The 25732-nt window shown below is 40.0% G+C and overlaps 1 protein-coding gene across 2 annotated transcripts in view; it reads right to left on the minus strand.

Annotated features, from left to right (window-relative positions):
- Pds5a (PDS5 cohesin associated factor A) overlaps positions 1 to 25732 on the minus strand; it is a 94201-nt gene that overhangs the window by 67648 nt on the left and 821 nt on the right. For both annotated transcript variants that reach the window (XM_040747119.1, XM_040747122.1), the window contains exons 2-5: positions 25275 to 25449; positions 3621 to 3824; positions 1876 to 1962; positions 1319 to 1416 (exon numbers count right to left, since the gene is read on the minus strand). In XM_040747119.1, the coding sequence (XP_040603053.1) occupies positions 1319 to 1416; positions 1876 to 1962; positions 3621 to 3824; positions 25275 to 25409 (524 nt within the window). In that variant the 5' untranslated portion in view covers positions 25410 to 25449. The remainder of the gene's footprint in view (positions 1 to 1318; positions 1417 to 1875; positions 1963 to 3620; positions 3825 to 25274; positions 25450 to 25732) is intronic.

A 25732-nucleotide genomic window follows, 5' to 3' on the forward strand; every position in this document is an offset into this window, starting at 1 on the left:
TTTCACCCTCCTTTTGAGTTATTGTTCAGCAAGGCCCACGAATGTCCCCACACCGCATAACACAGACTATTTCCATTGCTCCTGATTGCCATTATAACTACCACCGGAGACACATATACTTTGGTTGCAGGACATTTAGAGAAATCAAGTTGGAACTGACATGAAAACTTGCCCAATAGCTAGCTTTCATAGTGGCAGAGGGTACCATGAAAGCAGTTGGGAGAGAAAAGTCAGCAGTGTTATTTATTATCCAGTGGTGAACCCTGAATACTGCAAAACTGACAAGATTCACAGGTACAATAGTGAAGTGAAAATTATGAGGGGAGTCAACCACTTTCTGATTGGATCTGAGGTCTATTCCACAAGAGAGAATACATGTTCAGTATAATAAATCTGGTCAAAAGCCCAAGGCTCTGAAATTCATAACCCCTGGGGATGATTGGTGATGAGAACCTACTCCTGTTGTTTTACTAAATGAACATGCAGTCAAACTGCGTCCTAAATGTTTGTTAATAGCCATAGGTCAGTGCTGCTCTGAACCTTGGCCAGACAAGCTTCTAAAGTAGACAACAATTGATGCAGATTCCTAACTGGACAAAGTGCTGAGAATAGGTATTGGGTGAGTGCCAGCTCTAAATCAAATACCTATACCATTCACTGCCCTCTCCCAACCAAGACTCGAAGAACAACCTAGAAGAGGGGATAGAAAAGATCTAAGAGCAGGAGAGGGAGGAATGATGTGGATGCCACTGACTGATGAACTCACTGTGTATGGTTACCTGCACAAGATCAAGCCAACACAATACTTAAATATTCCAGCAGAAGTCAGTGGGCTACCAAAGGGGAAAATAAAAAAGAGGACAAGAAGGTGGGTATCCTAAGGATGAACATGTATGTGTAATATATAAATATTTTTGAAAGAAATTCCAAGGACTGTTTTATGATCCTCTAACATTATCAGGTCTCAAATACACAAGACACATAAAGTCAACCAATTAATCTATACCATAAATTTAAAGAGGTAGGTAACATTAGGGATCTGCCTCAATCCTAGTAATCCAGTCACTCAGTAGGCTAAGGGAGAGGAATACCACACGTTTGAGGCCAACCTAAGTTCCAGGTCTCCCAGAGCGCTAAAGCAGTTCCTATCTCAAGGATATAATTGACTAATTCATTAAAACAATGGTAAGGACAGTCTTTCAAACAACAGGATTTGTTTATTTTCCCCTTAAATTTCCTAGAATCTAGAGAGTTTAGTTTAATTAGAGTACATGACATGTCAACACATACAATAAAAAAAAATCTTTAAAAAACTTACTTGATTACTGAGAAGAGAGTCCTAAAAAGTTGAATAAAAATTTCGTTGCAATCTTCCAACTCAAAGCAGATGTTATATGACTTAACCCAAGCTAAATTCTTAAATCAATAAATAAAAACAATTGGTTAATCACATATACACAGAACTGTTACACAAAAACAACTAGTACAATTTAATATTTACAAGTAGAATTGTTTATAGTAAAGTCTACAAAGACTCAATGTACAAAATTACAAATCATTCCAATCTTTTAAGATATAACTGGAGGCATCAACTTTTTCAAGTTGGAAAGTAATGAAAAGTTTAGGAGTTACTACAAATATACATAAACAGATATAAAATTTTAGAAGCAGTCAAATTCATTTTTAGATTAGGAATGAAAGTAAATTATCAAATTATTTTTTCACAAGATATACTTTATCTTTTTAAGACAGGAGGAAACATGTTTGTAAGAGTTTACTAATTAAGTTATGTGTAACATAGTTTCACTTTACATTATAATTTTAAGATTTTCAACTACATGGAATTATATTTATTAAATAAAGTATTATTGTTACCTCTAATAAATAAAAGTATCTATTAAACTGTGGACTCTTTGTATCCTCCAAACCTTTTAACTGTCTGGTAATAAAAAGAAATATGTCCTGTTAAAGAAATAAAAAAAATGAAAAAGATATTAGCTGAGACACTATTACTTGTCATTTTTGCAATACACTACGTACATATCCAAATCTACATATAGAGAGGTATGGATATATAAAAGTAATTACAAACTACAATAAAGAAAGATCCCCTTTATTTGAATGCTGTGGGACAGCCTGTTCCATTATTTTAAATGACTGTGAAAGATTAGAACAAACAAAACAACAACCTTTGGGTCTTCTCACTTGAGAACACATATTCTTTATCTTACTCTATTCTCTTCTATGGCAGAACTTCTTCCTGATCACCCACTGTCTACACTTCAGCATGGAAAACTACTATCTTCATTTTTAAGATGCTTAATGAGCCTTTTCATTTCTACTTCTGACATGTAAGGCGAGTTGTTTTTAGCTCATTGTTTCAATTTTGATGTGTGACAAAAGGCTATTTGAAACAAATGCCAGGCATTAACCTGAGAACTGATGATGGTGCTTTATTCCTCAGTAAGTCTCCTTTAGACATTTTCAATCATTCAAAACAGCACAAGTATGGTACAAAATGACTTGTTTTGCTGTAATCCTTACAGTGGATACTTGGAATCTACATGTATTTTGTTTTTGGTTTTTCGAGACAAGGTTTCTCTGTGGCTTTGGAGGCTGTCCTGGAACTCACTCTGTAGACCAGGCTGGCCTCGAACTCACAGAGATGCTGGGATTAAAGGCGTGCGCCACCAACGCCCGGCGTATTTTGTTTTTTTACTCATAACAATTTATTCTGTAAAGCAGGCACAGTAAGACATGAACAAAAATAGCCATAAAATAAACCATGTTGTTAAAGTTGTAAAGGGGTCACTATTAAGTACGGGTGACACTCCTCCAGTTCTCAGGTAACAAAGGCAGCCACTAAGTGACTCACAGGCAGACGGCACACGTGCTCAAGAGGAATAAAGCATGACAGCAGACTTCATTCATCACGATCCTATCAAACTCAAGCTTTGTGGGCTGTTATTTGCGGAATCTCCATTTAATACTGTGGCTGATCCACAAGTGACTGAAAGTATGAAAGGAGAAACCAAAGGGATGAAAAGACAATACTCATTGTGCTGTAAAAGCACTTGCTGTTCTTACTGAGAGTCTGGGTTCCCAGCACCTACATCTGGTTGTTCACAACCACCTGCAACTCATTTTTAGAAAATCCAGACACCCTCCTATCTCTGCCAGTATTTACATACATGCAATGCACATAAACTCATACAGGCACATACACATAAATACTAAAAAGGCAGTCCAAAGATTACATTTTCCCCAAGAATTATCCAAAAATAATAATAAATGAGTTCAATAGATCACTTTAACAACTATTTTTAATTGTTTAGAACCACCAAAATGAGCAGTTCTGAATATCCAGTATTTAATAACCTGTAAGGGGAAAAGTAATTTCAATATGTAAATTCTAGGTACTGCTATTACACAAACTATCATTAAGCCACTATGTATGGTTTCTATTTATCCAACTAATATGAACAGACCAGGACAAGCTCTGATCTTTCTTTACCTTTCAAAGCCACATTCTGTGCCAGCCATGCCTGTAGATGATAAACAAACACCATGCCCAGGTAACACAATAAAAGTAATGTTTTTTTTGTGAACACTGTATTTACCTTAAGTTTATCATGGGAAGTATATGGAGCTTCTGGGGCATAGATTCGAAATATATCGGCCAAACAGCATGCTACAAGAAGGCGTACATCTTTATTAGGGTTCCTGAGAAAGAATTCAGATGCGAGATGCAAGGCTAGTGGGAGATACTGTTGCTTTTCATCTTCTGAATCCTGATCCATATCCATAAAAGTTTTCACTACCATCTGTAAAAGAAAAAAAGAAAAAACAACCCGTAATACTCAGTCACCAGGAGTATATTATAGTATGCCCCTCCTCCCCTGTTTCATAGGTCACGGAAAAGGGAGCTGGGGATGTGTAGGTCTGTGGTAGAGCACAAGGTCTTGGGTTCATTTCCAACCACCACACAAGTATGCACACCCACATCCACACCCTGAAAACGGACCGTAATCTCAAAAAACACACTCAAAGAAAAATCAACTTGTAGATTACTCAGACACTTTATCTGTTTTACAACACATTTTCTTATAAGAACTAAAAAACTTCCATTAGTGATTATATTGAACTATTTATTTAAATGATATCTTGCCAAGTTGTCAAAGCAGAACAAAACTCCTGGCCCCACATGATTTCCCCAACATCTTCCTTGGATTCTCAAGCAGTTAAGACTATAGGTATATTTCAACATGCTTGATTTCACTACTCAAATGTAACTTGACTAAAAAGGTTTCTACACCATAAATACAAGTGATCAGATATTTAGCATCTTTATATCATTTTTTTTTTTTTTTTGGTCTTTTGAGACAGGGGTTTCTCTGTATTGTTTTGGAGGCTGTCCTGGAACTCACTCTGTAGACCTGGCTGGCCTCGAACTCACAGAGATCCGCCTGCCTCTGCCTCTCGAGTGCTGGGATTAAAGCCATGAACCACCAACACCCAGCTATCATTTTCATTTTATAGGCTCCTTGAATCTTCACTTGAAATTTTATTGGCCTTTGAATAATAAAAAAACATATTTAAATGTTTCATGTATTTGTACTTCTGATGGAAGGTTTTAATTTAATTATAAATAGCTAATGCTGAGTTTGAGGCCAACCTGAGCTACAGAGCTAGTTGGAAGCCAGTTTGAGTTATATAACAAGACTCAATCTTGTTTCTACTTTTAAAAGTACACATGAAAGGTGCATATTTTTCAGCTACTACTACCTAACAAAATATCCTCCCTCCCAATGAAGGGAAGCACCTAGAAACAACAACTGTGTATTTACCATGAAGTTAATATTGGGAACATGGCTTAAAGTCAAGTGGTTTACAGCTTGGAATTTCTCAAGAGGTTGCACTATGACAAGGATGTCATCATCTGAAGCCTTGAATAAGTCTGCAGTGTTTCAGTAATAGCTCATATCCAAGTGGCTGTAACTTGTACTACTGCACGAGAGAAGTGAAGTTCTCTCCATGGCCTCTCTAGGTAGCTACAAATAAGCCAAGTGCTGTTACTTCTGTATTATCCTCATAGTTACTGAGGTCAGACCTACTTTATGATAGAAAACACTACACAAGGAATATAACAAAACAGATACCATTTGGGGCAACCTTGAAGACTAACTATCATACTGAACCAGCTAGACTTTATGTCAACTTGACACAAACAAGGTTCATCTGGAAAGAATATTAATTTTTTTCAATTTTATTTTTGTGTATATGGATGTTCTACCTATACATATATCTGTACATATGTCTATAGGGCATATTGATGTGGAAGCAGCCAGCTCACTGAGGCAGGTGCCATTCCCAGGCAGGTGGTCCTGGGTAATATGACAAAGTAGGCTGGGCGAGCCAGGAAGCAGCACTATTTAATTATCTCCAGTCAGTTTCTGCCTTGAGTTCCTGCCCTTCCATCTTTTTGAAGATAAACTATGGACATGGAGTTCTGCATCCAGTACAGCCTCATAAACTACTCTAGCCAGAATTTCAGACAAGCCTTGTATTGCCCCACCACACCAAGACTATGAGCTCTCCCAGGCCTTAACAATTATCTTATTCCCATATTGCCAAGAGGTGGGATGGATGGTTTTTGGCCGATTGGTGGGCTCCGGATGTCTGTCATTGTTTACAGGGTGGAGTGGGAGGGGTGTTGGTTACAAGTTGTTATTAGTCATGGTAAGGAAAAAAGTTGAACAAAGGAGATTAGACTCAGGGATTTCATTCTGAAAAGGAAGAGAGGCTAAAATACAACTATTAGCTGTGCAGTAGTGGTGCACACCTTTAATGCCAACACTCAGGAGGCAGAGGTAGGTGGATCTCTGTGAGTTCAAGGCCAGACTGGTTTACAGGGTGAATTCCAGGACAGGCTCCAAAGCTACACAGAGAAACCCTGTCTTGAAAAACAAAAACAAAACATACAAACAAAAAAAACCTACTAGTTTTAAATATTTTACATTGGTATGAATTTTTGTATATTTGTTAAAAAGCTAAGGTTATTTTTGTTATACTTGTTTTTATTCTTATTTAAGGTATTATATCTTGTGGCTCATTTAAAAATGTAAAATTTTAGTCCTTGAACGCTATTTAGGATAAAAAAAATACAGGTTAATAGTCATCTATAACTATCAAACTTAGTCATGTTAGGCATGTTTTCAAGGTCATGCAGAGATATATTAGATAGGTGGTCTTCAAACACTTTAGAGACCTATAGAATTGTGGCATTTAAGAAGTTTCAATAACTAAACCTAAGACTTTTCATGGCAGCGGGACCCATCTGCTTCTGGCAGCACCAATTTACTTCAAGAAAGGCTGGTGGGCATCAAAGAACCTCCATATGCAGTTTGTTTTCTTTGTGGCAAAAGCTAGCCACTGGGAGAAGAAAGTGCCCTGTCCTCAATTGCTGATAATATACTATCCAAACTGGACACAAAGGAAAGGATCTGCCAAACTTTGCCAAGACAGGGTAGGACAGTCCTTCAAAATCCCCACTTCACAGAGAAGTCTGTCTGTAGGCCGAAAATGGATGCCCCAACATTGCAGAGGAACCCTGGGTGACTGTCCAGGCAACCAGCTGTCTCCCTCATCTCATCTGCACACATGTGGTACTGTGGTGATATTCTGTTTATGATACAACAAATAAAGCTTGGCTGAAGATCAGGAGTACAGAGCTAGCCACTCTAGTTAGACACAAAGGCCAGGCAGTCGTAGCACACACCTTTAATCCCAGCACTCAGGAGACAGAGGCAGATGGATTTGTTAGTTCAAGGCCAGCCCAGGCTACACGAAATTGATCTACACAAAACTGATCCAGTCTAAAAGAGAAACAGAGCAAAGCTGTGGTGGCTCACACCTTTAATTCCAGTACTTGGGAGCCACACACCTTTAATCTCAGTACTAAGAAGGTGGAGACAGGAGGGGGTATGATTGGGTGGAGAGAGGAATATACGGCAGGGCAGGCAGTCTGAGGATAGGATTGCCCATTTGGTCTGAGCATTAGTAGAGGTAAGAACTCTATTGGCTGGCCACTACTTTCACACCCCTCCCACCCCCGATAGCTGACTCTAAGTTTTTATTATTAAGACCAAAGAGAATTGGTACTACATGGTACAAAGACATATATGCAGGCAAAATATTCTACACATAATTTTAAAAAAATAAAGAATTTTTTATCTCAAAATTGGAAATATGTGTTCATCAAAAAAAGTAAATGACAGCAAGGCATGGTGATACATGCCTTTAATTTCAGTGCTCCAGAGGCAGAAGTATTTCTGTGAGCTAAGGCCACCTATTGTACATGGAATGCTCCAGGCCAGGCTACACAGAAAGACCGTATTATAAAAACAAACAAAAATGGTATACTCTCATATGGTATACTCATACAAAAGAATGCTAACTGGCATTAAAAGAATATGAGAGACAATTACATGTATTAATCTTTAAAATATAAGATGAAGCCTGACACAGAGAACAGAAAAGGCTAAAGGAGAAAGGGGTAAAGTTAATGGGATGACAGGTATTTACTATCATAATGGTAGCAGTGATGCCAAGAACACACAGAGACACACACGTTTAAATATATGTATACATCAAAGCTTATGAAGTTGTATGTCACCATAGCAATTATCTGAAATCAAGTAAGTAAATGTCCTCTATATCATTCAATTAACAATAACTCTTTAGAGTTAGTGTAGATCTCACAAGTTAAAAGGCGGCTCAGCACCCGGGCAGTGGTGGCACATGCCTTTAATCCCAGCACTTGGGAGGCAGAGGCAGGCGGATCTCTGTGAGTTTGAGGCCAGCCTGGTCTACAGAGCAAGTGCCAGGAGAGACTCCACAGCTACACAGGGAAACCCTGTCTCGAAAAACAAACAAACAAAAAGAAAAGAAAAGAAAAGAAAAAGAGGGTGGCTCAGCAGGTAAGTACCTGACTGTTCTTCCATAGGTCCTGAGTTCAATTCCCATCAACCATGTGGTAGCTCACAACCATCTGTAGTGGGATCTGATTCCCTTTTCTGGTGTGTAGGAAAACAGCACTCACATATGTGAATAAGTATACTTTTAAATGGTAAATTTCGTCACCAGACTCCCCTCTGCCACTTCGGATACCAGCCTCAAGTCTTATTTATGGGAACACAGTACTTCTCCTTCAGGTCCAGTAATTTTCTAGAAGAATAAATAGGCTTTATCTTAAAGGATATAACTCAGAGACAGTCAAGCTGAAGGACATTAAGGCAGGATCTTGGTATAAAGTAAAATGTAAAGGGGCAGAGCTGCCATGCTCTCAGGGAATCTAGGCACTCCATACTGTGCTCACCAACCAGGAAGCTCCTCATAGCCTTCATGTCCAGCTTTATCAGGGTCCCTCTAAATGGGTGAGATTCTTACTTCATCTCTAGCCTTCTGGTAGCTCAGGAGGTTGAAAGTTCCAGCCCTTGTATCATGTACTTGGCCTTTCCCCTACGCTGTCAAAAATGTCCTCACTTAGGAAATACTATAGTTCGTTTTAATCTCTCAGAAACAAGGACAAAGACCAAACAGCATCAAAATGCTCTATTTATTGTATTTCAATTATACCCTAATAAACCTAGTCTGAGAAGACAGGAATGGTAGTTTACATTGGTAGTCCGAATATTTGGGAAGCTAAGGCACAAGAGCATCATGAGTTCAAGACCAGTATGAACTCAGGCAAAATGTAAACTACAAGAACTCAGTCAATCCGCTCAAGGAGATTCTGTTAAGTCCAAAGAAAATTTGGACTTTGCTGTTGACTAGAATATAACTTGGAGAACCCACTTTGGTGTTTTCAATTAAATATATCCACATGTCCAGTGACTTAACAATTCCATCTATGTCTGAACCCTAAAGCAGCTTAAAGACTTCTAATAGAATATTCACACAAGGGTGGTCACAGAAAAGATAAAGATATAAAAAGAAAAAACAGAATTACTGTATGTCAATAAAAATAGTATTAAAAGGGCAGCACGAATAGGGTAGTGGTGGCGCATGCCTTTAATTCCGGCAGTAAGAGGCAGAGTCAGGCAGATCTATGTGAGTTGGAGGCCAGTCTGATCTACAGAGCCAGTTCCATAAATTGAAGGTAGAGCCTGATCTGTGGAGAGAATGATCAGCCTGACAGCCAAGCTGTGTCTTATAAACAAAGCCCTCTGGTAATCTAGGGCAGACCACAATGAGGGTTTTGAATGTCTCTTTACAAGTGCTTCTGGTGGTTTGCTTCCCTACTGCTATGATGAACTAAACCAACTTTGGGGAGGACAGGTTTGTTTTTTATTTGGCTTACACTTCCAAGTCACAACCCATTGTTGAGGGCAGTAGGGGTGGGAGCTAAAGCAGGAACACGGAGAAAGCTACTTATCCCCCACCCCCAGCTCCCTTTTCTTTTTTGTGACAGGGTCTCACTATAAAACCCATGCTGGCCTCAGAAAGATAATTCCCAGGTGCTAGGAGTCTGCTAGCTTTCTGAGAGTCTTGTAACTGTTTTGTTCTTGACAATGTATATCATTTGCTATACTTGCAAAGTGAGTAATCATTAGTCTTCTTGCTCATACATGAAATTAAAGCACTGGTTGATTTCTCTTAACTCCTTTTGTTGTTATTAAATGGATTAAGAATCAGAAAGAAAAATTAATATTCTAGTAGACAAGTAATGTAGAAGACAGATGGAATTAATTATGGTATAAGCTGTGAGAGCCAGGTGGGAGGGGGAAAATCAACACAGGGAAATTCCCCAGAAGCAAGATAAAAAGAAGACTATTAGGAAAGGGGAAACAGTGGCCATGAAACAGAACAACCTTCCCCACACCAGGTTCAATTCCACAGACAGCTAGTAAAAAGGAACTAAGTAACTGTTTGGTTTTTTTTTTAATCTCAGCAAAACTCTAGCTATATTAACCAAAAAAAGATATTGTGAAGTGTACAAAAATAAAAGATTATAAAATAGTAACAAGTTACATAACAGATAAAATGCACAAATCTAGTTAGTCACAAACTACTGAAATTAACAAGAGAAACAGAGTATGTGAACAGATAGCAATGAAAAGCCTGCACAACAAGAAAAGGCCCAGGTTTTGATACTGCTGAATATCACATACCTAGTACTCAAATAGTACCAATTTTGCCAAGATTCTTCCAAACATGTAAAAGACATTTCCAGATCAGTATAAGGGATTAATCTGATTTTAAACATGACAAGGATATCATAAGAAAATTAGTACAGCAGGGCAGTGGTGGCACTTGCCTTTAATCCAAGTACTCTGGAGATCCTACCTCAAAAAAACAAACCATGAAGAGCAAGACAGCACACAGAACCCTTTTGTGGTCTCCGTTCTTGCTCTGCTTGAGTTACTGCTGCCTCAGCTTCCCTCAATGATGAACATTGTTCTCCCCTTACCACAGCAACAGAAAGCAACCTAGAATACAATGTGTGTGTGTGTGTGTGTGTGTGTGTGTGTGTGTGTGTGTCTTCCAAATTATATAAATTATATATGTATAAAATTTACTATGGCCAAGTAGGATTTATCGGAACGCAAGGTTGGTTTAATACCTAAAACATCAAGCAACATAATACATATTATTACAATATAAAACAAAATCATGTAGCTGGGAGGTGGTGCCACACAACTTTAATCCCAGCACTGGGAAGGCAAAAGAAAACAGATCTCTGTGAGTTTGAGCCCAGCCTGGTCTACAAAGCAAGTTCCAGGACAACCAGGACTGTTACTCAGAGAAACCCTATCCTGAAAAGAAGGAAAAAAATTATGCAAATATGTAGAAAAGTATTTCACAAAATCTAATGCTTTTGATGATAAAAGAAAAAATACTCAAGAACTATGAGGGTGCAGATATTTTGCTTGTGGGACTCTGTGAGAAGAATCAAGATTAAAAAATGAGAAACTATATTCCAAGACATAGATTGGGATCAACAAGGAAGTGATTAAACAGTTCAGAAGTTTGGGGAAGCAAAAAGACAATCTAAGAAAAGTGGGAAGCAGTCTGTAAATTATTACTCCAACTCTACCAACCTAAGGTGCAGGGAGAAAAAAGCTAAGATTTGCAGCTCTGGTGACAACAACTGACAGCCCTAACTACCATAGAGACCCACAGTTCTCAGAAGTCTTAAATCCAGTGCAGGATCTGCTCAGCGCTGTTTGCTTCTACCACTCTGATGTACTCTGAGGACACCCCTCAACTTGGACATCCATCTACTGCTCCCCCCTTCTTCCCTGAACAAGCTAGTAGACCTTAGGAGCCTGTGGACCTGACCAGCCCACAGTAGTGGTAAAGAAATTTCTAAAGATAGTGTAGCCTATAAAGCCTGTAACTAAAAAGTACAGGTTGCACTGGTGAGTTTTTTGTTTGTTTTTAACTTGACACTAACTAGAGTCACCTGGAAGAGGGACTCTCAATTGAAGAATTTCCTCCATTGGATTAACCTATGGGGGTTTTCTCAGGTTAATTGATGTAGGAGGTTCAGCCCACAGTGCCCATTTCTAGGCAGGAGGACTGAGCCATAGAATAACAGCAGCTAAGCAAGCCAGAGCCAGCGACCAGTAAGAAGCACTGCTCTCTGACTTCAGTCTCCCACTCTGCTTGAGGTCATGCCCTGATTTCCCTCAGTGACGGAGTGTTCAGTGTATAAGAGAATGTGCGGTCAAGCTGAGGACCTGATCTGATCCCTGGGATCTATGTGGAGGAAGAATAGACTCCTACAAGTTGTCCTCTGCACCATGAGCACACACTTTTAAAAAGTTATATTTTTAATCCTACAAATAAACCTAATCTTGAAGGTGAAAGATTCTACACTAAAAACTATAAAACCCTGAAGAAACATTTGAGAAGACGCCCTAAGACAGAAAGGCTATCCATGCTTAGGAATCAAAGAACTAATGCTGTGAAACAAATGGTCCTGTTTACCCAAAGTGATCCACACATTCAATGTGATCCCAAAACTCCAATGACTGATTTTACAGAGATAGAAAAACCAACCCTAAAATTAATGAGAAAGTATAATAGACTTTGAGCCAAAGCAAGTCTAAGCAAAAAGAGCAACTGTATTACATACAACCCTGAATTTCAAATTACACCTTAAAACCACAACAAATAAAAAACAGGTCACTGACACAAAAACAGATGTGATGACCAATAGAACAGAACAGAAGAGTTAAACATAAACCAGGACAGCAACAGTCATCTAATTCCTAACAATGGTGCCAGAAGAGTACATTGAAGAAAAAATAATTGCTAGGCTTCATAGTATACACCTTCAACTGCCCAGACAGGCAGTTCTCTGTTGAGTCAGAGGTCAGCCTAATCTACAGATCCTTCTAGACTACTGAAGCTATAGAATGAGACTTTGTCTCAAAAAACCAAAAAGACCACAATAATGTCTCAATCTACAGATTCAGTTCAGTCCTCATCTGAACCTGGGCTAGCTGTCTGCTTTGCAGGAACTGACACACTGACCACAAACTGCAAGGAACTCAGAGGAGCCAAAAGAATTCCAGGAAGAAGGCAAAGTACAAGGACTCAAACTGATTTTAAAATATACTACAAAGCAACAGTAATTAAGTCAATGTGGTATGATGCAAACCAAGACATACATACATACATACATATATATATATAGTTCAATAGAACTAAATGAAAATTCTATTCAACAGAAACTAATTTTTGGGCTGGAGAGATGGCTCAGAGGTTAACAGCACTGGCTGTTCTTCCAGAGGTCCTGAGTTTCTAAAGCTCAAAGACAGGATAATCCTTTAGTAAATGAGTACACCTTTCTTTCCTTTTCTGAGACAGGGTCTCATGTAGCGCAGGCAGGCAGGCCTTGAACTCCTGATCCTTTTGCAACTGCCTCTCAAGAGCTCAGATTACAGGAATGTGCCCCCACACCTTGGGTGTCTGAGGCCACCAAAGGTATCAGATGCGCAGGAGCTGGAGTTACATGTGGCTTTAGCCACCCAACATAGTGCAGGAATCTGATCGGTAAGCACTTTTAACCACCAAGTCACCTCTCCAAGTATCAATATTATAATACCACTCAGGTACAAATAATAAAAAGTAGCTTGTAGTATAAACATTATATAACCCTTAATGTGAAAAGGAGGAACCGAACAGAAAGAACTCTTCTCTACAAGAGAAAAAGTAAACACCAGGAAAGAGAATTTTATCTACATCTCCTATTATTGGTAAATTTTGAATCCAGGAACAAATACAAATCCTCAGAAAATTTTTAAATCCAGAGCTCCTATACTAAGAATTCAGATTTCCAATTAACTGGAGATCAAGAACCCAATTAATACTCTGGCTTTCATAACTCTTCACAGAAAGACCAAATCCACACTTGTGGTCTCAGTTTAATTATTGAAAGCAGCTCTCATTAATTTATCTTATCTTCATCAAACCTTAGTAGAATCTGGCACTCACATCTCAAAATTGTTTATCTCCAGCATCCTTAACTGCACAGCTTCAAGAACAAGTCTACCTATAAACTCTATTTACTCTTAGTAAACCCATCTTTTTACTTTCAGTATGAATTGTGAATCTCCTATCAAGTTGTGGAGTCACTCTTGCCTTACTTACTGCCTAATGATGTGGAACTAAACACAGCTATTTCAATAATGACTTAACATTATCCTATGTCACCACCCTGGACTTCATTAATTTGAATAGTTCCTACTGGTTAAATACACCATGCCAACCAGGGCACTGTGCAATACATAAACAGTCTCTTCCTTACAGCACAAAAGGAAACAAGTTGTATTTTGGGTTTAGTTAGATACCAGGTCTGCCTTTTAATGAACAGGCAACCTAAATCAAATAAATGTTATTTACTCTTTCTGTGACTATAAAACAAAGACAGAACATAACCATAAAAACTGTTATTTAGACATAAGAGAAAAACAAAATGCCAGTTCTACTATTAGCAGACAAAAATTGCCATACTCCATCAATTCTAAGGCTCTTTTTTAATACCATTTGAGCTGGGATGTGGTAGCAAGAGTGACAGCAGAAGCAAGGACAAAAAAGCTTAGTTTATTTTTATACAAATTTTACTATAAAAACCCTGTGATGCATTTATCTGTAATCCAAAAACTTAAGGCAGACAACCATCAGCTCAAGATTATCCTCTACTGTCTGGCAAGACTATTCCTAAAAAACCAAACCAAAAGAGTTTCTAAATATTAAAATTCACCAGGCGAGAATTTAATGGGTAAGGAGCTTAAAGTTTTAGAGCCCTGTGATCTTTGCCCCATTCCATAGTAACCATTGGTGAGATAAGGTCCAGCAGAATGGTTCACACTTACAGCGTCCAATCCATGACCTCACCCATGAAACAGTAAGATTCTATTTTTAAAACTGTAATATTTGCCTGGACTAGTGACAAGCTGCTACTTCTCTCATTGAAGGGTAGAATCAGAGTGCCCCTTTCACTGTTATACCTCAGACTATAGTCGATTGTTTAGTTTCCACCTTCACAGTTGGTCAGCTAATTTAGTTTTGGTTTTCATGAGAAGAATGTATCTACCATAGCGTACGGCACTAGTTCCACCCACTGAAATTGAGATTGTCACCCAACCACTTTGAGCTGTTCAAGCTGATAAAGCAGTTGAGGAGGATTTCACAGTAAGGGTTCAGTTAGCTGAATGATCCCTAGTACTATAAGAAAACCAAGTGGCTCTGAAAGAGAAGCAAGAGATTATAGCTTTGGAATCAAATCAGATGATCTAAACACATTTCAAAAATCCTAAATGGTCAAAAGTGAGGTATTTTGTTGTCTATTTTAATACATTTGTAAAATAAAAACACAGTGCACTTGGTCAGATACTACTGCACTGTAAACATTTCTGTCTACTCTCAATTTCTAGGATTATCTTGTTGTAAGCTGATACTCTCAGCAACTAATGTATAATACACAGTACTGAAAGTCCATAGGGGTCTGGAGAGATGACTCAGTGGTGAAGAGCACTTGCTGTTCTTCCAGAGGACCTGAGTCTGACTCCCTGCCAACACACAAGAGTTCACAACCATCTATAACTCGAGTTCCAGGGGACTCAATGCACTCTGCAGGCACCAGGCACACACGATGTACAAACAAGCATGAAGATAAGACACCTATTCACATTAAATAAGTTTTTAAAAAAAGCTCATAGGTGATGCCAGGTGTGATGGTGTGTGCCTTTCATCCCAGCACTCCAGATGCAGAAACAATGATCTCAGAGAAAGATGCCAGCAAGTTCCAGGGCCTATTACTTTTTTAAAAAGGGGGGAGGGGAAGGCCCGGGGAGAAGTCCTAGTTGGTAAAGTGCTTACTGTACAAGCATGACAGCTAAGTTCAGATTATCAGTGCCCACATAAAAGTTGGGGTGTAGTGGTTCACTTACTCCTGTTATCCCAGAAAAGAGAGGTGGGGGAACCGGTAGAAACAAGACTATCTCAAGGGCTTGCCATACAGTGTGTCAAGCCAAAAATGTTCAGTGTAAGACCCTATCCCATGAAATAAAGTGGAGGCAGGACGAGGAAAATAGTTAACAGTGACTTCTGGTCTCCACTCCTGTGTGCACACAGACATTCACCAGCCCTGCTGCCATGTCACATAAATGCACACACACAAAAATAAAGCAGAAAATAAAAAAAACAAACATTAACAAGGATAATTTGAAAAGAGAAATTTATATTAAGCTGTCAAATAACATTAAGCAAGTGGGGGAGGAGTAAATAAGGAATAAACATTTTAAGAGAAAGTAATTGAATGTTTCTCACAGCATTCAGACACAGAGGCAAGAGTGTCTCTGAATTCAAAGCCAGCCTGGTCTACACAGCAAGTTCCAGGAGAGCCAGGAAAACATAAAGAAATCCCACTCAAAACACACATGCACACACTCACATACACAAGTAAAAATGAAAGATAAACTATATAATAACTGAGTACCCCAACAAACTAAATACAAAGAAAAAAATCTTGGAAACCACAGAAAAAAAAGTCTCTTTCTTCTCCTGGTCTGTCTTTCTTTTTGCTGCATGTAGTCCAGGCTAGCCTCAAAGTCAAGCTTCTCCAGTTTCTGCTTCCTGACTGCTGGAATTACGGACATGCCCTACTACACTTGGCTGTAACTGCTCTCACTTGAGTCATTTGCCACTCCAAATATTCTGTTAAATAACAACATGAAATAAGAAAGCCATATAAGATTTCATTTTTGATGACTCAGAACTCCAAATGGGATAACATCTAACATATAAATAATGTTACTTCTGGAGTCCCACACTAGTGAAAAACAGGCCAGTCTATTGATACCTGTTTTAGAAAAGGTGGAACGGAAGAATGACACAATCCCAACACTAATCGTAGGCTAGGCAGGAGGATTGCTCAAAGTTTAAAGTCAGTTTGCACTACAATCAGACCCCATGTCAAATAAAACAAAAAAAATCAAACTCTCTTTAGTGAAATGTATAAGAGCTGTCACTTCAACTTAACTTTTAAATGCTAATGTGCTGTACTTATAGCCATCAGTTCAAATAAGAAGGAACAGGATAGCATGGAAAACATTTGGAAACCTAGAACATCTGCCTTCACAAGTAAATAACTTAAGTAACATTTTTTAAAATCACCAGTAAAATTGTACTTAATTGAGAGTGATGAGCCATCCTGTGCCATTAAAATAATACAATAGGGGCTGGAGAGATGGCTCAGAGGGTAAGAGTACTGCCTGCTCTTCCAGAGGTCCTGAGTTCAATTCCCAGCAACCACATGGTGGCTCACAACCATCTGTAATGAGACCTGGTGCCCTCCTCTGGCCTGTGGGCATACAGACATATGCTGTATACATAATAAATAAATAAATGTTTAAAAAAATAAAATAATACAATAATGCTGCCCCTTAAATAGCATGTTTGATAAAAGTAAAATGACACTTAACAAAATGATATAAAATTATATCTAAAAAGTATATGTCTCCACCAGAGTTCTCAATTATTTCCTTTGTTTCAAGATCACCAGGCTGAGCAGTAGTGGTGAAGGCCTTTAATCCCAGCATTTAGGGAAGCAGAGGCAGGCAGACCTCAGTGAGTTTGAGGCCAGGCTGGTCTACAGGACACCAAGGCTATGGGGAGGGGGCGGGGAGGGGGCATGAAGACTGGAGGTTCAGATTCTCAACATCCACATTTAAAACAAAAACTGGGGCATCTGGAAAGATGACTCTGAAGTTAAGAGCACTTGCTGATCTTCCGGGATAAAAGTTTGGTTCCTGGCACCTTTATCAAGCAGCTCCTAACAACCTATAACTCCAGTTACAGAGAATCCAAATCTCTCTCTTCTAGCCTCTATGGGTACACACACACACACTCACACACTCACTCACACAATGAAGTTGGGCATGGCACTTACAACCACAGAGACTGGAAGATTGGGGTGCCCTGGAGACCGATTGGGGTGCCCTGGAGGGGTGTCACTAACCAGGCAATCTTGCTATTTGGTGAACTCCATGTTCAGTGAGAAATGTCTCAAAGGAAGAGGGAAGAGGGAAGGAGGACGGGAGAGGGGATAGAAGACACCCACACTGACCCCTGGCCTCCATATACATATACATAGAAATGTACACGTACACACACAGAGAGATACAGGTACACATGTATCATACAATACTCATAGCCACAGGTTTCTATGGCTTTGGTAAACACCATGACCAAAAACATCTTGGGGATGAAAGGGTTTATTTCATCTCACAATTTACAGTCTATCATCAAGGAAAGTCAGGGCAAGAACAAGATGGGAGCTGGAGTCAGAAACTGAAGCAGAGACCACAACGGAGCCAGGCTTGCTCTCCAAAGCTTGCTCAGCCTGCTTTCCTACCTCCCTGCCCAGAGGTGGAAATACCCATAGGCCCTCCCACCTCCATCATTAATCAAGAAAATACCCACAGACTTGCCTACAGGCAATCAGATGGGGGCATTACCTCAAGTAAGGTTCCTCTTTCCAGATAACTCTAGTCTGTGTTAAGCAAATAATAACAGCCCATACAAACACACACACAAAAACAGTAGTGAACAGCAGCAGTGCATGCCTGTGATCCTAGTGCTTGGGAGTTGGAGACCAGAGGATCAGCAGTTCAGTTTCATCCTGGATAATTGGTTGGAGGCCAGCCTGGGCAGCACATCAAGGCTATCTCAAAATTTAAAAAAGAGAGAGAAATACACCGGAAGGTGGGTATGATGGGTTTTAACTGTAATCCCAGCACTGAGGCAGGAACGTAACAAAGCTCAAGGCTAGTCTAGGGCTGCATAACCAGACTGTCTCCATTCAATTTAAAACTCAAAAAAAAAAAAAATGCTAGTAGAAGTGGGCTCCATGGGTAAGTAAGTGCCTTTGCAACCAAGCCTGACCACCTGAGTTCAATCTGTAGAACCAACACAGTATGAAAAACAAACTCCCATAAAATGTCTTCTGGCCTCCACAAATACCCTGTGGCACGCACCCACACACCAAACAAAAACCAAATAAACTTTAAAAGCTATTTTAAAGGAGTAAACACATGAGTGTGGCGACATTTTGTTTATGATCTAACAAATAAAGCTTGCCTGAAGATCAGAGTGCAAAGCTAGCCACACTAGTCAGCCCCAGAGACCAGGCAGTGGTGGCACACACCTTTAATCTCAGCACTTGGGAGACAGAGGGAGACCAATCTCTGTCAGTTCGCAGGATCACCCTGGACTACACAAAACTGATCTAGTCTAAAAGAGAAACAGAGCTCACACAAAAGGAGGCAGAGACAGGTGAGAGGACTGTAAGATGGGAAGAGACAGGAGCTCAGGGTAGTCTGAAGCAGTCAGTCTGAGGATGCAGTCTGAGGATACAGTCAAGAGGACAGGATCGCCCCTTTGGTCTGAGGTAGAGTTAAGAGCTAGTGGCTTGCTGCTTTGCTTTTCTGAGCTTTCAGCCTTCTCCATCTAATATCTGATTTCAGGTTTTTATTATTAAGACCAAAGAGAATTCATGCTACACATGAGTAAATATAAATGAGGCCAAGAAAAATAAATAGGGCACAAATAGGAACACAAACTTGAGTGATAACAACTTGGACACAAAGGTATCAATCACATTAGGGTAGACTGTGATGAGGGATTGGCTGGGAACTCTGTCCCTGCCAGTTAATTTTGCTATGAACCTAAAACTAGCTAAAAATAATAGTCCATTAAAAAAGTAAACCATGGCCAGGCAGTGGTGGCGCACGCCTTTAGTCCCAGCACTCGGGAGGCAGAGGCAGGTGATCTCTATGAGTTCGAGGCCGGGCTGGACAGATAGCCTCTGAAGCAATACGGAGAAACCCTGTCTCGTAAAAAAAAAAAAAAAAAAAAAAGTAAACCATAAGAAAAATGTATAGAACTGAGATAGTAATGATGGGACATGGAACAAACAATTAAAAAATAGCAATTAAAGAAGCAATGAAAACTGAATAGACAAAATGGTAAAGAATTATTCTACAAGGATCTAAAAGCAAATTCATTTTATTACTGCCTAATTTTTACCATTTTCTTTAAAGGTATTTATGAATGTTCTTCAGCAACATATGTATTCTAAATAACTTTGGACGGACACACACACCAGAAAACAGCTAAAAAGTTTCCATTTCAGCTGGGCATTGGTGGCCCACGTCTTTAATCCCAGCACTCGGGAGGCAGAGGCAGGCGGATCTCTGTGAGTTTGAGGCCAGTCTGGTCTACAGAGTGAGTTCCAGGACAGCCTCCAAAACAATACAGAGGGAAAAAAAAGTTTCAATTTCAAGCCGGAGGTTGGTGCACATCTTTAATCCCAGAACTCAGGAGGCAGGAAGATCTCTGTGAGTTTGAAGCCAGCCTGGTCTACAGAGCAGAGTTCCAAGATAGGCTCCAAAGCAATACAGAGAAACCCTGTTTCAAAAGCCCAAAAAGAAAAAGTTTCAACTTCAAGTAACTAGCAAACAAGGTACTTTACATATCTTTTAATGGGGCAAACAGAATTTTGGAGGCAGCAAGATGCCTCATTGAAAACCCTACAACCTGTGTTGGATCCCAGGAAATTACATAAAGGTCAAAGAGAACCAACTCCACAAAGTCTTCTGACACATGCTATGGCACTAATGTGCCCACGCACACACACCATAGACACACACACAATGAGAATACAGCAAAACAAACTACAGGGAAATCTTGTAGGCAGGTGTCTGAGACCCTAGGCACTTCAACTTTTTTTGTTTTGTTTTGTTTTTTGAGACAGGGTTTCTCTGTATTGTTTTGGAGGCTGTCCTGGAACTCTCTGTAGACCAGGCTGGTCTCGAACTCACAGAGATCCACCTGCCTCTGCCTCCAGAGTGCTGGGATTAAAGGCGTGTGCCACCAATGCCTGGGTGCACTTCAACTTTTAACAAAAGAAAGAAACCTTATAAATGATACTGATAAAAGATGTGAATTTACTTCTGTGCTTACAGTAGGGTAGTATGAATAAATTTATCAATGTTATAGAAACCAGGCCTACTTTATAAAAAGAAAAAATCCTAAATATGACATAGAGGAAGCTTAAGAATTATGTGGTGAATTTCAAATGAGAGATGAAAAGTCATTTGACTTACTAATTAAATAAACTGAAGTTTATTTCCTAGCTCAACATATTGAAAAAACTTGAAGGAATTATATTCTATGGGCAAATACAAAGCCTAGATTTTGATTTATAAAGGCCACCTTCTACTAAAACTGGAAATAGGGACACTAGAATAAAAGAGCTACCCAAATCTGGGCCAGGAAGTACATGATAAATAACACCTTAGACAAGAAAGTAAAGGGCTCACTTTCCTTAGTAAAAACCAGACACCTACATCAAAAGGATATACTGGGATATATAATGTGAATAATCTATTGAAGCAGAAATGAATCCAGTATATTCAAGGTGAACAAAAGGAAACCAAGTATAACTGAATCTAACAAAAAAAAACATTAGTTCTCAGAAACAGAAATTGAAATTTTACTATGGACCTGCCACTAATCAGCTTTATAACTGATCCTGATGAGTGCTACTGGGTCATTTAGGTACATATGGACATAATTTTTGTCATCAATTGGGAGGGATGTGTTCCAGAATATTTTTAGAACCCTTCTAAATTTAAAATTATGGAGCCAGTAGTAAGTAAAACTGCTTAGCAACAAAATGCAACCAAGTCTGACGATCTTGAGTTCAATCCCTGGGACTCAAGGTCTATTGCAGGTTGTGCACCAAGGCACAGTGCACTTAGACACAGACACCCTTTTTTCCTAAATTACGGAGCCAACGGCATGTAGTGGCACATATTTGTAACCTCTTGGATATGAGGATCAGAGTTCTGGGATTAGTCTGGGCATACATGAGATCCTCTCTCAAAAACAGAAAATATGAAGGGGGAAAAGACACAGAGGCAGAGGATATGAGTCAGTCAGCAGGGTATCAGTTTAGCATGCATGGAACACTAGACTCAACCCTCAGGCATGGTAGTATATACCTGTAATCATAGCATTTCAGATGTGGAGTTAGGAAGATCTTAAATTCTAGGCCAGCCTGGTCTACAGAGCGAGTTCCAAGACAGCCTCCAAAACAATACAGAGAAACCCTGTCTCGTAAAACAAAAGAAAAAAGGACCCACACCTTCAGTTCCCAGCATTTGGGAGGCAGAAGCAGGCCATCTCTGTGAGTTTGAGACCAGCCTGGTCTATAGAGCGGGTTCCAGGACAGGCTCCAAAACAACAGAGAAACCCTGTCTCGAAAAACCAAAAAATTAAAATTTAAAAAAATTCTTTTATCTAATTGTATTTATATTTTGAAGACAGGGTCTGACTGCATACTCCTAGCTGGCCTAGAACTCACTATGTAGACCAGACTATCCTGGAGCTTACAGACTTATGTGCTGGGATTAAATGTGAACACCACCATGCCTGGCTATTTCAATTTTTGTTTTTTGAGACTGGGTTTCTCTGTATAGCCCTGCTGTGGAACTTACTTGTTCTGTAAACCAGGCTGTCCTCGAACTCAGAGATTTATCTGCCTCTGCTTCCTGAATTGCTTGGATTTAAGGCATGTATCACCACCAGCACACTTATTTCAATATTCTCAATTTAAACACTTAATCAAAACTAGATGATTGCTAGATTTGGTGGCACACACCTGTCATCCCAGCATACTCAAATCAGAGGCCAAGAAAGAAAGATTTGTACCCAGGACAAAACACACACAAAACAGGTGCAATGCTAATTTTATTGAACAGCTTTGTTCTTAGTTCTTCAGAGTCTTAACTCAAGATATGCAATATAATCTTATGAAACATTAACAAAGTATCAGTACAAACATATTCTTTAGTAGCAAGATTCACTTTGGGGAGCTGAGGATACTTCCAAGAATAAGGAAGTTTGAACTCCAATCCCCAATACAACATAAAAAGCTCCATGTGGTCACAACTGTAATCTCAGCAGGATTCTCCATGCTCACTGGTCAGCCAGCCTAACCTAATTGATGAACTCAAGGCCAACCAGAAACCTTGTCTCAAAGCAGATGGACATCAGGTGTTCTCTCAAAGGCCAGAGGAGAGAGGATAATAAAACCCAAGACTGCCCTCTGGCCTCCACAAACATACACAAAAGTACCTATGGAACTCCCCCACCCCCCACACACAGAGCCATGTATACATTCCCACATAAAGATTTTAGTTGAGCATGGTGACACTTCAAAGACAAAGAGAATGGAGAGATGTTTAAGACCAGTCTCATCTACATAGCAAGTTTATGCCAGACCCTGTCTCAAAAGCAACAAAAAGATTTATCTGCTTTAGGCTGGGATGTATAGTTCAGAAGTAGAGCAGGGCCTGGGTTTAATATGTACTTCCTACACACGCATTCTCCCCACTCCAGTAAAAAGGAATGGAAAGAAAACATAAAGGTCTGTTTTAATTAAAGAAAAAGACTCTTTCAAAAAGGCAACAAATGGAAACTACACCACAAGAATATTTCAAACACACAACACTTTTCTAGACACTATACTCAATTCTAAGATCAGAGCCTTAAAAATGCATTTTATAAAGTTGCACAAAGGGACTGGACAGATGGCTCAGCAGCTAAGAGCACTAGCTGATCTTCCAAAGAACCCCCAGTTCAATTCCCAGCACCCACATAGCAGTTCAAAACTGTCTAACTTCATGTCCAGGGGATCCAAAACCCTAGCACAGACATAAATGCAGGCAAAACACCAATGCACACGCACACACGCACGCACGCACAAAGTTGCACAAAGCAGAAAAGTTGTCAACAGTGTTTCTTGCCTCGCCTTCCACCAAGTCTGACTTAACTCTGAAGCATCTTTGAGTACAATGGTTCTCAACCTTCATTAATTCTGGAGCCCTTTAATACAGTTCCTCATGTTATGGTGATCCCAACCATAAAATTATTTTTGTTGCTACTTCATAACTGTAAATTTGCTAGTGTTATGAATCATGATGTAAATATCTGATATGGAGACCCGTGTGAAAGGGTGGTTAGAGAGATTAAGACCACTACCACAGTTTAAAGCCAAATTTGAGGCAAGTTTTAATTAAATACTGGCCAGGTGGATGGACTCTAGTCAGTTCTGTACCCAGGTTCCTGGGAAATGGCCCAGAATCAAGTATGACAAGGGCTGAAAAAGGAAAACCCATAATTCACTGCATTTCCCATCAGGTCCAATCGGGCAAGAACACATCCTGAAGTACCTCCAGCCTGAGAACCTCCCACCCAAATGTGATCAAGTGCATCCTGTACATATGGCTCAATGGAACTAGTTTAGGAGAATGAAAAACAAGGAGCTTGTTATCTCCCATAAACAACAGCCTACAGCATTTCAGGAACTATCTGTCCTTGGGCAAGGGGCTTGCAGATCAGAGGCATTTTTGTTTCATGGATCTCTCTGGCATAGTAATTAAAACTTAAAATATAACTTGGGCTCTCACACTGACTCCCTAGTTTGAGAATCACTGTTTTTAACAGGATGTGGTATAACTCTAGCATTTGGAAAGTGGACAGAGGAAGATGGTAAGTTCAAACCAGCAGGGTTACATGAAATCCTCTCTCAAACAGCTCATCTGACCCATTCCTTGCCTCTCCATTTCCACTGCCAATGCCCTACTTCAAAAGTTTAAGATCTTTCACCTAACTACTGCCAGTTTCCCAGCAGGACTCATCCCCCTACCCCTCGGTCTCCTTATTCCAAACAAGCCCCAGCTGTGACAACCAAAATGTCTAAAACATCCCCCGGTGAATCAAAGTTGCCGTAAAGTGACAATCACTTCTTGAAGCTGTTCCTCTAACAAACACTGCCCTCGGCTGGTAAGGCTCTGGCCACAATCTCTGTCCACAGAAAATAAAGCCCAAGACTGACCAATGCAAGACCGAAACGCACAGCACTACCACATTTATACACCAAGGAAGATAAACCTCACAGAAATTGCAATAATACAGTCCTCAAATTTCTTGGGCATGTGTACTTAAATCATTTTACTTTAAGCTCGAGTTTCGAAAAATTCTGTACACTCTATAGTTTAGCAACACTGTATACATAGTAAAGCTACCAGATATTCAAAAATTGTGAGAAACTAGAGGGTGGAGGTTGCTTGTGGGCCAGAGAGGTGGCACTGGCTGCTTTTCCAGAGTATCGGGTTCAATTCCCAGCACCTACATGGCAGCTCACAGCTGTCTGTAACTCCAGTTCCATGGATACAATACCTACATACAGACATTCATATGGGTAAAACACCAATGCACATAAAAACTAAAAAATCGATTTAAAAAAAGGTTACTTGTGCTCATATCAGCCTTATTTGATGGAAACAGGAACCTTCAGGGGCAAATCACTGCCTGCACTTAAGGGTACAAGCCACTTGGGCAATATCCATTAAATAAAACGATCACAGGGAGAGGGGAAGTCACTAAACGTTGAGTTCTTATGCTTAATAAACAGGATTGAAAATAATCACACTCGTAAATTTCCCATGATACTTACTCCCTTTCAGAACTAAACATGTCTCCAAGTTAAACTACACTTTTAAGAGGGAAGACGATAAGCTATCTTTAAAAACTTAGTACTAAAAACTCTAAAGGCCAAACCGATTTGTCCAGGGAAAACCAAGAGAGTCAGAAAACCATCCGGAGCGCAGATCACAGACCCGGACGCTTACCTTCAGACGTTTGATCATCTCGTCGGTGGTGATCTTGTCGGTAATTTCTTTCACTCCCGGAGGGTAAGCGATCTTCCCGTCCGCACTCACGACGCCACAGAGGGCAGCGGCAGGCTTCGGCTGCGTGAAGTCCATCCTGGGGGATAACTTTTCTTTCACAGTCCTCTACCGGCCTCTATCGGTCAGAAAATCAAAGTTCAGCGGGAAAGGGGCGACTTTGTAACCTCTTTTTCATTTCAAAAATCTCTAATCTGGGGAGACCCCTTTCTTCTCCCGAGGCAGGGGGACCCCCGCCACTCGCTCCTTCTTTGGGACTCGGATCCCGCTAGGCGTCCGCCGCCCCCACCCGCTCCAGCCCCGGGACCACCCGGCTCCCGGCTGCAGCCGCGGCGGCCGCGGGAGGTGCCGAACAGCGCCCGGAGTTTCCTAGCCCTCTTTTCACAATGAAATGCACCCCC

This window comes from Mesocricetus auratus, unplaced genomic scaffold, assembly GCF_017639785.1.
Source record: "Mesocricetus auratus isolate SY011 unplaced genomic scaffold, BCM_Maur_2.0 Super-Scaffold_100006, whole genome shotgun sequence".
Taxonomy (NCBI): Eukaryota; Metazoa; Chordata; class Mammalia; order Rodentia; family Cricetidae; genus Mesocricetus; species Mesocricetus auratus.